The sequence below is a fragment of the Delphinapterus leucas genome, chromosome 10, assembly GCF_059928025.1.
Source record: "Delphinapterus leucas isolate spDelLeu-1000000601 "Yukka" chromosome 10, BTC_Dleu_Yukka2, whole genome shotgun sequence".
Classification (NCBI taxonomy): Eukaryota; Metazoa; Chordata; class Mammalia; order Artiodactyla; family Monodontidae; genus Delphinapterus; species Delphinapterus leucas.
In genome coordinates this window covers 97775918-97792856 of record NC_143138.1, presented here as the reverse complement: position 1 = coordinate 97792856, position 16939 = coordinate 97775918, and the positions used below count along the sequence as shown (strand labels likewise).

The 16939-nt window shown below is 49.3% G+C and overlaps 1 protein-coding gene across 5 annotated transcripts in view; it reads right to left on the bottom strand.

The window, feature by feature from the left end:
- TTLL3 (tubulin tyrosine ligase like 3) overlaps nucleotides 1–16688 on the bottom strand; it is a 28368-nt gene extending 11680 nt beyond the window's left edge. For 2 of the 5 annotated variants that reach the window (XM_089919631.1, XM_089919630.1), the window contains exons 1-11: nucleotides 16449–16686; nucleotides 14664–14817; nucleotides 14431–14528; nucleotides 13244–13372; nucleotides 12068–12182; nucleotides 11138–11236; nucleotides 10192–10275; nucleotides 9710–9905; nucleotides 6400–6548; nucleotides 3018–3261; nucleotides 1574–2009 (exon numbers count right to left, since the gene is read on the bottom strand). In XM_089919631.1, the coding sequence (XP_089775757.1) occupies nucleotides 1574–2009; nucleotides 3018–3261; nucleotides 6400–6548; nucleotides 9710–9905; nucleotides 10192–10275; nucleotides 11138–11236; nucleotides 12068–12182; nucleotides 13244–13372; nucleotides 14431–14528; nucleotides 14664–14817; nucleotides 16449–16496 (1752 nt within the window). In that variant the 5' untranslated portion in view covers nucleotides 16497–16686. Of the gene's footprint in view, nucleotides 1–1573; nucleotides 2010–3017; nucleotides 3262–6399; nucleotides 6549–9709; nucleotides 9906–10191; nucleotides 10276–11137; nucleotides 11237–12067; nucleotides 12183–13243; nucleotides 13373–14430; nucleotides 14529–14663; nucleotides 14818–16448 lie in introns of all 5 variants that reach the window. The other 3 variants (XM_030759439.2, XM_089919632.1, XM_089919633.1) reach the window with 3 other exon arrangements.
- Nucleotides 16689–16939: the final 251 nt, after the last annotated feature.

Below are 16939 nucleotides of genomic sequence, written 5' to 3'. Positions count from 1 at the left end.
TTTGTGTAATAAAATGGGTTATAATTGATATACAAGAAAACCACAAGGCTTTTAAAAATATCAACTTGGACTGAGAGGGACAGATGCAATATGAAATGAAAGAGGCTTCTGTACCCCCAAAATTCTTTGAGCAGGTAACAGACTAAGAACTACCGAGCATGATCACAGAAGAGGGAGGATGACTCAAGGCTGAACTGACTTCCCAATGGATGGAAGCAAGAGACACAGGGAACTCCTAGAAAGTAATAATGGATCCTAAGAGCAAAAGGAGAATTAAGTGCCAGGGTGGGTTTCACAATTGCTATGGACTAATGATTCCTATGTACTTCCCACCCTGCCTCTCCTTTCTGAGTGGGAGTACCTATTAAAAAAAAAAAAAAAAAAAAGCAAAGAAAGGAAATGAAAGAGACAAAACAACCAATGCAAAGCGTGAATCTTGATCACATGTTGGTTTACAAACCAAAACCAAAAGACTTGGCTATAAGAGATTTTGGGAATAACTAGGATATTTGAAAAGTACAGATGCATAGTCCCTAAACCAGTCATTTCCGGTCAACCTCTGGGGGTGGGGCTTCCTGACAACGGTACCTTTGGAAAACTTTCCAGGAGATTGTGGCCTGTGATCAGCATTTGGGAACCACTAAGTTAAAACTTTCCCTTCCCCTTTGCTTCATCTGCCCATATTTTCCTGCCCTTATGTTTCCTCATTTACATTTTTTGAAGCCAAAATGCCAATATATTAATTTAAGATACAATCAGTAACTGACAAAGACCAGGACACTTGTGTTATACGATCAGCACATTCTCTCCCTGTGGCCAAACTTTGATGGCAGCCTAATCCTCATCAGAAGGTTTAGGATACTTAATTTAATAACCACAGGAAATTACTTGCAGCGTTCAGAAACCCGTGAAGTCAGTTTTCTGACTTTTAAAAATCTTATTCCAATAAGTGGATTCAAACCTCTTTTTGGAACAAGGTAAAATAAATAATAATAAAAACAACAACAATAATAACATAATAATAATAGCAGCCTCCTCAAATTGGCTCTTACTATATGTGAGGCACTTTACAGTGATGGCATTTATCATAAAACACCTAACAACCTTACTAGGTACTAACAATAGCTAAAACCTCTGTAGCATTTACTACGTGCCAGGCACCTCTAAAATGCTTTACCTGTATCAGCTCATTTAAATTTCACAATCTTATGACGTAGGTACCATTTTCATTCCCGCTCTACAAATAAGGAGGCTGAGACCCCTAGAGGTTAGGAATTTGAGCCAGGATTTGAACCCAGGGAGGTTTCAGAGTCTATGCTTTTAACACTATGCTACTGGCCTCTCTAGAAATATTATCCACACGTGAACTCATTTCATCTCCCAAACCCCAGGAGAAAGATGGTTATAGCATGTCCATCTTACAGATGGGGAAATGGAGGCTCAAGGGGGTGAAGTGGCTGTACCCAGTCACTGTGGCAGGACCAGGACTTGAGCCGGGTTTATGTGACCACAAAGCCCTGAGCTCCACTATGGGAAGGCCTCCCTGGGTGCTGCCTGGGCCTGGCCACCTCACCTGTTTGTAGATGAGCTCAAAGGCCCCTGTGTCACAGCTGCGGTCCAGCCGCTGGTCGATGACCACACGCAGGGTGTCGGCCTGTACGCCGGCACAGAGCCGGGCAGTGACAGCCGTGGAGGGTGCCATGGTGGGGCTGGCGTTGATCTCGATCAGCCAGGGCTGGAAGTCCTCACCGAACACAAAGTCGGCGCCATAGAGCTCGAAGCTGGCCTTCCGACACTGCACGGTGTCCTGGGAGGTCTGCAGGGCGTGGATCACCGCAGCCTTCATGCCAGGCACGATGATGGTGGACCAGGCGTTCGGGGCCCCCATCTCCTGCAGGTGGGCCTGGAACTTCTGGCTTGACCACATGTTATCTGAGGGCAGCAGTGGGTGTCGGTGGCACGAATTCTCCAGGTGCTTCTGGATGGAGTTGTTGCACAGGTGCACGGAGCTGGGACAGAGAGCAGAAAGCTGAGGGCTGGCTCCCTGTGCCCCTCCCACCCAAACGTGGGGAGGGCAGGCAAACCCCGGAACCAGCCCGGCACACTCTGGACCATTCAGCTTGAGGTGACAAAGGCCTCATCACTTTCTTCTAGGGCCACTACCAGTCTTCACTCAGGACCTCTCTGAGGGCACTAACTACAGGGGCCACAGTGTTAAGTGCTTTGTGACAGTGTCAGTTAACCCTCCCAGTGCCTGGAAGATAAGAAGGTGGTTAAGAGTACGGGCCCCATGGTCACCAAGACACGTGTTCAAGTTCTATCTTCATCGCTGACTGGTAAGACCTTACATAAGTCATTTAACCCATGGGCTCCTTTCAACATCTGTAAAATGGGGGTAAGTAACAGTACCACTTCACCGGGTTTTCATGGAGGACTGAGATAACATACATGAAGTGCTTAGCAATCGTCACATACAGAGCACTCAGTAGCCGACAGCTATGAGCTCCATATTACTTCCTCCATTCTTCAGATGTGGCAACGGAAGCTTAAATACTGATAGGTTTTCACCTGACCCAAGTCACAGAGCTTGGAAGCTTCAGAGATGGAATTTGAACCGAGGGCTCAACAGGCTTCCTCTCCCCCGAAATGAACGCTGCAACCTGCCTCTCTCCTCTCACATTTCTCCTGATCCCCCTTTACCCCGCTCTACATCCTTTCTTCCATAACACATATCACTTTTAACCCATTAGATGATTTTACTGATTATGTTCATGGCTTGTCTGTTTCTCCCTGTTGGAATATGAACTCTTGAGGGCTGGGCTCGTTTTGTTCACTGCTGTGTCCCACGTGCCTAGAACACTGAACGGCACAGGGTACACACAGGTGGTTGGATGGATAGAGGCCTGCCTGCCTGCAGAGTGTGTTTGGAGCCCCGCATTGCCTTGGAATCGCTGCTTCCTGCCAGCTCCCCAGCTAGACTGGGAGCTCATGGGAGTGAGGTTCTGGGGGAGGCTCACTTGTCCAGGTTCTTCAAGGAGAAGGGCTGTGTAGAGAAGCGGATGTAGCTGTCGCGGTAGAACCACACAGTAAGCGGGTTCCAGTCGGTCACCAGGAACCACTGTCTCAGATCAAACTTGGTGCCAAAGATGAGCAGGGGCTGCTCGATATACTTCTGCACCACCCACTTGCCGTCCTTCATCATCATGGGATTGCCGTCCACCAGCTTCAGCATCTCCTCCAGGTGGTCCATGCACATGATGCCTTCGGGGGAAACAGGGTGGTCAGGGATCAGGCCAGGCTTGGGCTGGGAGATGGGTCAGGGGACCATGGACAGCTCATCATAAGCTCTCATACCCAAAGGACTGATAGGCCCAAATGGGTGAGCCTGCCCCCTTCTCCCTGTTCCCTTTGGGAAAGCTAAGAATCTGCTAAGGATTTAAAGTTTAAAAAAAAATTAACCAGTTTTATTTGATGAAAAAGAATATATGCATGGATAACAATTCAAACAGTATTGGGCTTTTTTAAAAACCATGTGCATAAATGGCTTTGATTAGTTTTTCACAATAACTAATGGAATATAAAAAACAACAGAAGTGAAAAGTAGGCAGTACAAAAGGGTATACAATGAAAAAAAATACATCTCCTTCCCCAGAGGCAGCCAAGTGCTGCTTCCAGGTCCTATGGATAGGCTCCCAGGTTATGGAAGAGTTGTGTGCGCCTCAGTTTCATAGGATTCTATGCACTTAAACATGCTAAGGAATTGGAACACTGCTTGGCACTTGGTGAGCATTCAGTAAATGTTAACTCGTATCATTATTACTAGTTACCTGTGGAAAACATCTCTAGCTATAGATTTGCTGGCTCAAAGGGTATGTGCATTTTTTCACTTTATAGAACAAAGATGTTCTACCAATCTGCACTCCCAGTAAGAGTGTATGAGATTGTGTGTTTGCCCACATTCTATCAACACTGTTGATGATTTATTTTTGCCATTCTCTTAGGTAGAATGATATTTTAATTTTATCTGTTTTATAACGAGTGAAGTTAAGTATCTTAGGCTAAAAAGGTATTATTTTAATGCTGATATATACAGTTGACCCTTGAACAACACGGGGATTAGGAGCGCCAACCCTCCGAGCAGTCAAAAATTCTCGTATAACTTTACAGTAGGTCCCCTGTATCTGGGGTTCCGCATCCACGGATTCAACCAACAACAGATCATGTAGTACTGAAGTATGTATACAGCGAAAGAAATCCGCATATATGTGGACCCACGCAGTTCAAACCCACGTTGTTCAAGGGTCTACAGTAAGAATCACAAGGCAAACAAACACACAAATCAATCTCATTTCCTCATTGTTTGGCCCCTCAAACAGTCTGATTGCCCGCCAATGGCACAGAATAACTTGTGCCAGGTTCCCAAGCCAGATCCTTTCTCAAATGGCCAGAATGATCACTAAGATTCCCAATAACGTGACGCCTTGTATAGCCAAAGATTGAGGCTGTTCATGACCTCTGACCCAGCAATTTCACTTTTAGGAATTTATCCTAAGGAAATAAATGGAAAGGCTACTAAGATATCTGCACAGGATATTCATCACAGTGTTGCTTGTTAATAGCAATTCATCAATCAATAATCAAATAAACAGGAAAAAAAAAATGGTGGCCATCTAAATATCCATCAGAAAAGGATTAGGTAAGACCACGAGAGTACATCTAAACAAGATTAGACTATGCAGCTGTAAAACAGAATGAGGTAAGAAAGCACCTACTGTACTTTTATATAAAATTCAAAAACAGGCAACACTAATCTATGGTGTTATAAGTCAGCATAGGGGTTCCCATTGCAGGGAGGTAGAGACCTGGAGATGGCATGGGAGGGGGCCCTCTAGGGTGCTGTATTTCATGATGTGGGTGCTGTTTCCACGAGTGTGTTCACTATGTGACAATTCACTGAGTTGTATATTCACAATGCATACCCTTTTCAGTGAAGTATATTATATACATATTTCAATTAAGTTTTTCTAAAAATGGAGAGAAAATGTTGAAATACTTTGGGATTCACTGTATTATTCTCTCTGCTTTTGTGTATGTTTGAAAAGTGTCTATAATAATAAGCTAAAAACAGGCGGGGAAGAAAAGCAGATCTAGATGTACTAAAATGCAGTGATCTCCAAGATCTACTGTTAAGAAAAAAGAAAGGTGCAAAAAATAAATGAGTAATACTCACTGATATGGAAAGATATAATAAATGAAAAAAGGAAGCTACCAAATAGTATGCTCTTATTTAAAATAAAATAAAACATGCACACTCTCTCCAGATGCATAGAAGAAAGTATAGAAAGAAACACATCACAAGGTGAATTGTAGTTATCTCAGGGAAATCAAGGGTGCCTTTGCTTCCTTCCACTTTTCTGTACTGTCTGATCTTTTTAAAAACAATAACAAATATGTATTTTCATACTTGGAAAAAACCAACAAAACTATTTCCAAGGTAGAAAAAGAAAAGACTATGATGCTGGTTTTGAAAAGACGTCCCAACAGGAGTGTCCCATAGTGTGTGGAGCTGCGACAGCTTCACTTGGACATGAACAAATTCACCCATGGGCAGGCAGTACATGGAGCGATCTGCTGCCAGAAGTCTGTTTTTTACATCTTGGAAGTCCTTAACCATCTTTTAAAGGCTGGGCTAATGCACCACCCCAGCTTGCTGGCTGCCCTGTTCAAATTCCATTCATGCTGAGCAGTCAGAATAATAATAGCTGTTATTGCATAGCAGGTACTCTGTAAAAGCGCAGGATCTAAGCACTTTCCATATACGATTCTCATGTAATCCTCTCAGGTAGGCATTATTGGCTTCATTTTAACAACGATGAAAATGAGGCACAGAAGAGGTTAACTAACCTGCCCGAGGTCTTATGGATATTAGGAGGCAGAGCTGGGGTTTGAATCCAGAAAGTCTCGCTCCCAGCATCCATACCCTTGACCCCTGTACTATACCCTCACAAGGATGCACTGGTCAAATATGAGAGCCCTTAGATGACAAGCAACTGCATGTGAGTATCACCAGACCTGCCTAAAGCACTAACCTAAACCCTCAGGGCAGGAGAGGAGGTGCTGGCATCATCATCACAGCAGCCAACATTGATGGGGTGGCTACTGTGCCAGGCACCATGCTGAGTGGTAGATGTACTACCTTGTTTAATCCTCAACAGATAAGGGAACTGAGGTTCAGAGAAGTGATATAACTTGCTCAAGGTCACACAGCATGTAAGTAGCAGAGCTGGGATTCGAACCTAGGTAGTTTGGCTCCAACAGAACCTGTACTATTTAACTTCCCTGGCCTCTAGCTGGGGAGGGTGTAGGGTGCTGGTACAGGAAGCAGGGGCTGACCCCCACCTCGTCCACGGGACTTGGCTCCCGGCTTCACGATCCAGATGTTGCGATCTCCTTCCATGTCCATCTGGGGCACCACGGCCCGCAGCTGCTGCAGGATGTCCTCACAGCGCTGGACCTGAGTGTCGAGGTACCTGAGTTCTGCCCCCTCGCTGTGGGGAGATGATGGGACTTGGGCAGGGCTGGGCCTGGGGGCATCTGGTGAACAAGGCAAGGGGAGACAAAAGCTCCCTGGCCATGGTCCAACCAGCTTTGGTCACGCCCTTCCCCTAGAGATCCAGATAGGCCTCTCCCAAACCTCCAGCCCCACGCTCAGGCTGTCCCCCAAATCCACCCTGCCCAGGGCACCGTCCCAGACTGCTGGAATGGGAGAGGATGGGGACATTCTACCTACTGCACCCCCCTCACTCCAACACTCCACCTTCTGCCACCTCCCTTTCTATTACATTAAAACTGCCTTTGATAGAATTTAATCATACCAGCATCAAATGATGAGGCACCACTATGTGCCAGGCACTGTGCCAAGGGCTTTATCTATATTATCACTAATCCATCTCCAGGGAGATGTTACTGGTCCCATTTTAGAGAAGTATAAACTGAAGGTTGGAGAGTTGAGGGATTTGCCCAAGGCCACACACTGAGTTAAGTGGCAGGATGCAAACTCCACTCTTCCCAATTCTTCCATCCACAGGTGCTTTGGGGGGGTTCATTCCCCTCCTAATCAGAACCTAACACTGGTTGATAGGTGGGCCCCTTTCTAGTCTAATTCTTTTTTTTTTTTTTTTTTTGCGGTACGTGGGCCTCTCACTGCTGTGCCCTGTCCCGCTGCGGAGCACAAGTTCTGGACACGCAGGCCCAGCGGCCATGGCTCACGGGCCTAGCCGCTCGGCGGCATGTGGGATATTCCCCAACCGGGGCTCGAACCCCGTGTCCCCTGCATCGGCAGGCAGACTCTCAACCACTGTGCCACCAGGGAAGCCCCTTAGTCTAATTCTTTTCTAGCACATCTGTATGACACATCTCCTTGATTTATTTCTCTTCCCATCACTTACCACCTGACACCCAGACCCATTTGGTTATTGCCTGTCTCCGCTCACTGGAACGTAAGCTTTATGAGGGCAGGAATATTTTTTGTAGTTGTTATTCTCTGTTGTAGTCCCAACCCCAAGCAGTACCCAGCACTTATTAGGCGCTCCCTGAAAGTTTGTAAACTGAATGACTGGTTGGATAAGTAAGTCCTCTGGCGGGAGCTGGCCTCAGCAACTGGGCTGTACTGATAAGGGTTCATGGACAAAGAGGGACCTGTTCCCTACAGGACGCAGAATGTCCTCAGCTAAACCAAGTCACCAAATACCCCAGATGGTAGCCTCATCCAAACTCTCCCATTTGTTTTCTTCTGAATGAATACGAAGGAAGCCTCCACTAGATGGTAACGTCTCTTTAACATCTTAGCCTCTTGAATGTCTCCAGCCACGGAGAACTTGTCTCTCTGTTGCTAAGGCAGGAGCAGCAGCAGCAGCTGGGCAGTGCCAGGAACGGGGACAGTCAGATGGAGGGGGCTTGGCAAGGCCTCTTACTCACACGTAAGTCCTGACTCTTCTATTTCCACAAGGTTTGCTGGAAACTTTTCTGTGGCCATGGCATAAAGAATCTGCTGAGCAAATCTGTGGTTTGGCCCAGGAAAGTGTCACGTGGTGGTGGCAGGGGCACGTGCAACTTGAAAAAGTGTATTCAACATGACAATATGATTTTATATTTAGCAAAAAAATAAACAGTGTTTCTGTGGAAAGTGAACCTTGATAAAAGCCTGGTTGGTGGTGGGAGCGGGCGAAAAAAAAAAAAGCCTGGCTGGTGCATCATGGATTTGTTTTTTAAAAAGTTGAGAAGCAGCGGTAAATACTGAATAAATTAATAAAAGCTAATGATCTGTACTGAACAATTCAAGGCAATGTTATATGATGTAATATTTTATGTAATCCTGACTTTTGAGAGGTTCCTCCAGCCCCCAACTTGCTCCGCATCCGGAAATGCAGAGGACTGACATTCTTCCCACCTACTGTTCTAACTCAGTCCTGATCATCCTTAAGAAGGGTGGCTTCATGTTTTCTGGCAGGTGAGGGGAAAGTATGGGGTCACCTAGCTTTTGTTTCCCAACGTTTAAAAAAAGATACAAATGAGTTATTCATCAGTGATGTGGGTTTGCTTGGTAAGTCATTCGTCCAAAGTTCATTTATTAGTTCTTCAGTCTCCCCTATCAATCATTAAATCTGTCTGTTCCTTTCTATTCTAACACCATGCCAGCTGAGGCCCCTGGCACTACCCCCCCCCCCAGCTTACTGCTGTGTGCCCCTGAGGACAGGGACTTCGTTTCATTTCTGGAGCCTGGCACAACTCCTGGCACACAGGAGGGGCTTGGTAAATGCTGAGTGTGCTCCTGCCTTCAGGGTCCTCCTCCGCCCAGGCTCTCCCACACACTCTGTTGAACGGAGTCTCTCTACAACAGCTCCAGGTCCATCTCAATACTCCTTTGCTCTGCTCAAGAACCTTTTCCCGGAGTGTGTTCTGCAAACGCAACCGCTCAGGATGCTTGGGGCGGGGGGCTGGGGTCACCTAAGTACAGGATATGCTGCACACGCTGTCTCTCTTGGAGGTTTACACCACCAATAGGTTCTGAAGAGTCCTGCATCAAGGAAACCTATTTTAACTAACTTTGTTTAACCCAATGTCCTCCAAATGTGACGGACCACAAAAGCCCCTTTTTCATAAACTCTATTTACAGCCTGTAGTACTAGCCTCCTGTGTAATACACTTTGGGAAACGTTGGCCTGCAGGATAAAATCTAAATGACTTAATAGAGTCTCACTTTGTGAGTGAAAACTAAGAGTCAGTGCTGAGAACATCATACAGATTATCCTGTCTAATCCTACCTTTCAGGCAGACATTATTTTTAAACCAATTTTACATTTGAGAAAAGCAAAACTCATAAAGATTAGTGATGTTCCCAAGGTCACAGAGCTTGGAAGCGGCAAAGGCAGACTCAGGTCTGTCTGACAGCACAGCCATGATCTTGGTCACTATGCTATGTCAAGATCTGGGAAGAGTAGTTTGGACCCTATTATGAAGGCAGTGGGAGCTCTTGGGGGTTCTGAAGAAGGAGAATAGTGGGGTGAACGAAACGGGGAGGTTTGGAGAGAGATGGGGGCAGCACTTGACAGAGAGGGTCTGTCCCTGAGCATCAGCTCAGAACACGGAAGCTGCCCGAGAGCAAGAAGCACCTGCCATGCCCCATGGCCAGGGCTGCAGAGGTACTCACTGGACCACTTGATAGTAGCGCTGGAGGAAGAGGGACCAGCCCTCAGGGCTCAGGTAGAGTGGAGCCTCCATGTCCTTGTCAATGTCCACGTGGGCCACGTTGTTAAGGTGCTCCTCGCAGGCACACAGAGCATCATCCACAAACTCTGGGGACACCGTCACCGGCTTTTTCTCTTGTTTCTTGGGCTGCTTGTCTCCTGTAGAGACAGGGAGGGGGCTGTCACTATCCCATGTGCCATGGCCCCCACTGCCCCGAGGCCTGTCACTTACCTGAGACTGCACCCTAAATACACCTGAGGCCCAGCACACACCTGCATCCCCTACTGCCCTGGGACCTATCACTCACCTGGGGCTTTTGTTCTAAATTCACCTGCGGCCCCAGTGCTCACCCTTGGCCCTCAGTGTCCCAGGACCTATCACTCATTTGAGGCTCCACCCTAAATGTCCCCAAAGCATCTCAGCACCTATAACCCCAGCACACACCTGCAGCCTCTCCGTGCTTGGGAGTTCTGACACGCCTGAGGCCCTTGTGCCCCTGATCCCGACACATGACCGTCTTCTTTGCACCTGACACACCCAAGAGACAGCAATTGGGCAGTCAGCCTCTGGAAGAGCCAGGGATTTTCCTCCTCCCAGTAGAGCTGCCCCTCACTTCTTCGAATCCCTGGCTGATTAGACCCTGGGTTACAGGGTGGAGGCTGTGAGGTAGGAGCTAAGTCCAGAGAGGGAAAAGGCAAGCAATGGGTTGAGCCAGCAGGCAACGAGGGACTCTCTGTGTCCTCCTTCACAAGGCACAAGGAGTCCTCAGACCAAGTGAAACTACATGGTTGCACAGCTTCCTCTCCTCACAGACCTGAGCTCCCCACAGGGCAGGGATGGACCACATCCTCTTAGTCTGTCCTCTCTAGAGTGCTTGGCCACATGCCAGGCCCATAGGAGGGCTGAATGAGGCAGTGGGTAAATTAACAAATGTATAAGAAGACACTTGGGTAGGTGGTTGGGACAGAAAAATGATGAGTGGATGGGCCGGAGGACACATAGGTGGTGGATGGCTGGATGGAAAAGAGGTAAATGGATGGAGAGACAAGGACAGATAGGTAGATAGGTAGGAAGGTGGAGTGGCTAGATGGATAGGGAGAGAGGAGCTGAGAGAAGTAGGTGAATGAACAGAACAACAGTGGGGGGGAAGAAGAATGGATGGATGAACGGGTAGGTGCATGAGTCGGGTGGGTGAGAAGGTAGGCAGATGGATAGACAAAGGGTGGACAGATGGGTGGATAAATGTACGGATGGGCTGGTAGGAAGGGGTGGTGGATGGGCAGATGGATGAGAAAAATACAAAGACAGATGCGTGGATGAACAGGTGGATGGGTGTGTGGCTGGGTGGGAGGATAAGCGACTGGGAGGTGGAGGTAACCACAGTGCTTACCTGGGGCCTCTGCCTCTTCTGCTTGGATAGAGTATGACTTCCATTCTGACTTTACCACCAGCTTGAGAACGTTGCGGGCAGCTGTCAGCCAGAAGTCCTCTGCTCCCAGGGCAGGGGATACCCTGCTCAGCCTCTAGGCTCCAGGCCTATTCTGGTTCCGGAACCTGAGCATGACCTGCCCCATTTTGGATCCGGAACCTGACTACTGTTTCTGATTCTAGAACCCGGATTAGAACCTGGCTTCTATTTCAACTGTAGAACCAGACCCAGAACATCACCTGACTTGGCTCATACTCTACCTTCAGAATCATGCCTGGATCTGCTGTCTGCTTTCTCTCTTCTGTTCCTGATCCACTTTTTTTTTTTTGATTTTTTTTAAATTTTATTTTTTAATTGATGTATAGTTGATTTACAATGTCCTAATCCACTTTTGATACTTATCTAGCCTGAGAACCAGACCTTGGCCCAGAATCTATATCAGATTTGGAGACTAATTTAAACCTAGCATCTAATCTGGATCCAAATTCTGACCTGACTTTAGGGCATGTGCTGGAGTTGGAGCTTACTCTGCCTGAGAATCCCGAAGTCTAGAGCCTTTTCTAGGTCTGGAACCCAGTCTAGCCAGTGGAATCTGACACAAGGTTGGAACTTAATCTGGATTCCAAACTCAACCAAGCGACCAACTTTTAGAACCTGCTCTAGACAGTAAGCTAAGCTACATCAGCTCTTCTGGAGGTCTGCGTTGACCAAGGCAGGAGGCTCATTAAGGGAGGCACATTAGGGAAAGATAAGGATTGGGGATGGAGAAGGATATCTGCTGGGGTAGATGAGGGCATGAGGAGAGGGGCCCTTTGCTCTCCAAAACCAGCCAGGGCTTTAGCTCTCATCTTTCGGCTTGAGGGTCCAGGCATGGGGCTGGCATCTCCTTACCTATGAAGGCCTTTTTGTCATCCTCAGCCCCCAGGCGGTAGCAGCGCGGGAAGAAGGAGTCGGCATCGGCCTCATCAAACCATGGCAAATTCCGGAGATTGAGACACAGACCCACCTATGGAGTTAGCCGCTGAGGGGGCAGGGTGGGACTGGCCCAGAGGGCCTCCAAGGGCCCCCACACTTGGCACACACCCAGACAGCTCAAGGGGACCCTGCTTGGACGTGCTCAGAGCCTCTGCCCCACTTGCTAGGCTTGACCCACTCATGTCCACCTCCCCGTGTTGCCTGTGTGGTTCCTACGCCGAGTATGCCCCACATCCTTCCCATCCACTCTTTCACACCCTTAAATACCTGCCTTCTCCAGGAATCCTCCCAGTCCACACTAATAATATACTAGCAGGTCTCAGTTATAAAGCCTATCATTCTTGCCATAACCCGAGAAGATAGGTCTTACTGGTATTCTCATTTAAAGATGAGGAACCTGGGCTTCCCTGGTGGCGCAGTGGTTAAGAATCCACCTGCCAATGCAGGGGACACGGGTTCAATCTCTGGTCCAGGGAAGATCCCACATGCCGTGGAGCAACTAAGCCCGTGCGCCACGACTCCTGGGCCTGCGCTCTAGAGCCCGCGAGCCACAACTACTGAAGCCCGCGCCCCTAGAGCCTGTGCTCCGCAATGAGAGAAGCCACCGCAATGAGAAGCCCGCGCACCGCAACAAAGAGTAGGTCCCACTCGCCGCAACTAGAGAAAGCCTCCGTGCAGCAACGAAGACCCAAAACAGCCAAAAATAAATAAATTTTTAAAAAAAAGATGGGGGACCTGAGGCTCAGAGAGGTGAAGTCACTTGTTAATAAACCCAGCTAAGATATAATGGATCCATCAGCCAGATATGCTCTGCTTGGAAAGAAGGGTCCTCCTGTTCACTATCACCGGACATGGTGTTTGTTCTGTCTCCAGATCCCATTTGGATCCTGGAGTCTATGTTAGGCAACATGTCTACATGTGCCAGACATGCTGCAGGGGTTGGATTTGAACCCAGGTGTGTCCGAATCCCACTGAGTCATATACCTCCCCATCTCCTGAAAACTCTTACTGACGAGGAGAACAGGGAGTGGGGTTGCCGGCCCAAGGGTGGGGGGGTTAGAAGCTGCCATGCCCGCGCCCTGGAGAGCCCACCTTTGTGGTAAAGGAGCCCGCCCGGGCATAGTGGTTTATCATTTGATCCTTGGAGAGGAAGCGACAGTCCAGCATGTTCCGCCGAGTGGTCCAGATGAAGTAGGGGATCTCGTTCCGAACCATGCGCGACTGTGGGGAGGGGAGGAGACGGGGGGGCTAATGTGGGCAGCACAAGGCCCGAGGAGGCTTCTCCCCGCCCTGATGAGCAAGGTGGGTGAATGGAAGGAAAGGTTGCTATCAAGGGGGCCTCTAGCCCACACGCCATCTTTGTGTACATTAAGAAAAGACATCTCTTCCTCCGGGGCACACACTGCGTGAGCAGAGAGCAGGTGAGCTCGCAGCTCCTTTGGCCAGGTGCCCCCAGGCAGTGACTAAGCCCCACACCTGAACGCCACACCTTGTTCTGGCTCTTGGCCATGAGTGACTTGCTCAGTGGCATGACTGTGCCTCCAAGCTGATGGGCACACCGCATGTGACAAAGGCTCTCTCGTGGGCTCCGCCTCTCTCCGTCCTTCCTGCAACTCTGGGAGGTAGGATTATTGATAACCTGTAACACCGTGTGCCAGGCCCTGTTCTAAGCTTGCCATGTCATCTCATTTAATCCTCACCACGACCCTATGAGGTAGGTGCTACCATTATCCCCATTTCACAGATGAGGGAACTGAGGCACAGGGACTTGTCCAAGGGCTCACAAGGTTGGGCCATATGGAAGTGGCAGTCCTCAACCTCGCCTGACAGATGAAAACGGCAGTTTGGTCTAGTTCAGCTCAGTAAGTGGTGGTGCCAAGATTGAAAGCCAAGTGTCCCCGTCTCAGCACACACACCCTCCACAACATCGTATCAGCCTCTTTCAAAACGTTGTAAGCCCTTCCTGCTAGCCTTCCCTTGCTGGGGACGGGGGAAGATGAACTGTGGGGTTTTTATCTGGAAGGGGGAAATGACCAGGCGTGCAGGTTGTGCCGGCTCCTGATAACAACCTAGCAAACGGTTCTGAACCCAGGCCAGCCTTGCCTGTGTCCCTCACCACTCCGCTGGCCTACCTAGGCTTTAGAGAACCAATCCGTTTTTACCACAGATAGGGAAACTGAGGCCCAGAGAAGGAAAGGACTTGTCTGGGGTCACCCGGCTGGACTCTAGTGCTCTCCCTCAAACGAAGCAGACCCCTGTCCAGCCCCCTGGGCCCTCACCATCAGAGCATGCGTCCCATGCAGGTCATCAAATTCCAGTAAATCATCGAAGTCGAACAGCTGTGGTAGCCGGAATGCTTCATCCTCATCTTCGTCCTCTGTGGATGCAGACACCAGGCCTGGTAAGGCCCCTGTCCCCACCCCACAGGCCCATATCACAGCCTCAACCCTGGGACAGCGGGAACCAAAGGGATGGGACTCAGGAAGTTTGGGGAAAGGGAGGGATTGCTCACCATCCTCAGTGGTGTCACTGTCACCCAGATCCTTGTGTGGTGGTGGCAGCGTGGTACCCAAGTGATGGACCCCCTTCTTCTCCACCCAGCCCCTCCGGCGCAAAAGCCACCGGATCACAGGGTAGCAGCCTTGGATCATGAAAATCTTCTTCTGCTGCAAGGTGACAGAAGAATGCTTGTTCAGTAAGTATAGCCTAAGTGCCTGTCACAGGGGATATAATGGTGAACCAGACAGCTATGGCCTCTGCCTTCAGGAAGTTTTTATATTCCAGTAGAAGAGACAGGCTATAAATAAACAGAAAAACAATCTGCATAATAATCATCACAAGAGTAACTATGTTTATTTGCTAATATTCACTGAGCACCTTCTATGTGTTAATCACTTACATACATTACTAACAATGATATGTATTTTTAATAGATACTATTATCACCACTTAACTGGTTATGAAACAGAGACACAGAGAGATTGAGTAGCTTGGCCACACAGTGGTTAAGTGAAAGAGCAGGAATTTACATCCAGGCTGGCGAGCTCGAGAAACTGGATCTTAATGGGGACCCAGAGAAACACAGTCAGGGGAGGCTGAGAAGGAGCCAGGAATGTGCAGAGCCCGGCAAATGGCAGTTCAGGCAGAGGGAAAAGCATGTGCAAACGTCTTGAGGCTGGAGAGGTTGGGAGGAACTGGAAGGAAGCCAGGGTGAATGGAGTGTGGAAAATGAGGGGGAGACCTCCTGAGAGGTAGGAGTAGACTGTAGAAGGTCCTGCAGGCCTTGGAACGAACTTGAATTTTATATTAAGAGTAGCATGAAGCAATAAAGTGAAGGGAGGGAGTGACATAGTTGGAGGCTGTAAGTGTGGCTTGCTGGCTTGCTGTCGTACGGAAAACAGATGGAGGGGACAAGGATGGAAGCAGGGAGACGAGGCAGAAGGCTGTTGTGGTTTCTGCAGGTTCTTACAGCGGAGATGGATGGGAACAAGGCAATAGAGGTGAGATTCGTTTTGGAAATAGAGACTAGTTTTGCTGATGGGATTAGATGTGTGGGTGAGGGAACAGAAAGATCAGATTTCTGGCTTGAACAACTGGGAGATGGAGGAGATCAGAGAGTAGGGAGGAGAACAGGTTTGGGCAGGAAAATCAAGAGTATGGTTTGGGACATGGGTCTGAAATGCTTTGATGTTCCCTGGGCGGAGATGTCAAGTGGGGGGTTGGATCTCTGGAGCGTGCAGTTAGAGGACAGGCTGGGCTGGAAAGGGCATGGAGGGGGCACAGCACACTGACTGGACTCACGGCCAAGGAGACAGGTGTGGAGAGGGACCCAGGGAACCAGGAGTGTCCCAAGAAGTCTTCAAAGGCAACTGAAAAGTAGCTGCCAGGGAGGGAGAAAGGAGAACTAGGAGTGTGCAGACAGCCAAAAGGGAAGGTATGTGGGGGGGGGTCGGTGCCTAAGGTGCCAAACCAAGGTCAGGACAGAAGAGGGACTGGCTGCTGGATCTGGCTCCTTGGAGGTCACCAGTGACCTTGACTAGAGTGGTTCCCGATGAGAGTGGGGAAGGGCAGGGAACCAGAGTGGTGGGAGCTGAGGAGTGAATCCCAGGTGGAGTAGACAATTCTGCCAAGAAGTCTGGCTGTGAAGGGGGTATTGAAAAATGGGGAAGTATTTGAAGATGGGTGTGGGATCAAGGATTTTTTTCTTGTATGTTTTCTAAGGATGGGAGAAAATAGTGCAAGGAGGCAGGATGAGCCACTCTCCAGGCCCTTTCTAGACCCCCAAGCTCCCTCCGACCTTGATAGCTCTCTCCACGTGGATCTTGGCGTTTCTGAGCCGGCCCATGTGTTGAGACGCCTTGGAGAATCCTCGTCAAAGGACAAGAGAACCTGCAGAAAGATGCGCAGTGGGGCTGGGGTATGCACCCCTCCTCTCTCTCCACTCTTCATCCGGATGCTCATCCTCTACAGCTCTTCTCCGGATCCCCACGTCCACCCCCAGTCAACTGACTCGGGCCAGGAGGGGCGGGCCGCAAAGGGCCTCACCGTCCTGCGGCGGGTCGTCCTCCTGGGCCGGGGTGGGCGAGGGCCCAGGGCGGGCAGGGATCCGCGGCTCCCTGGGCGTGGCTGCCGTGGGCCGAGGACTCGAGGTCGCAGCCTAGGCGGAGCGCCGAGGCTGGGCTGCCGACGCAGCGTTGGTCGCCAGCCGGAGCCTCCTCTGGAAGCTGGAACTCGCAGTGGCGCGCCCAGGGCCATGGGGCGGGGGGACTGGTGCAGGGCTCGGGCGGC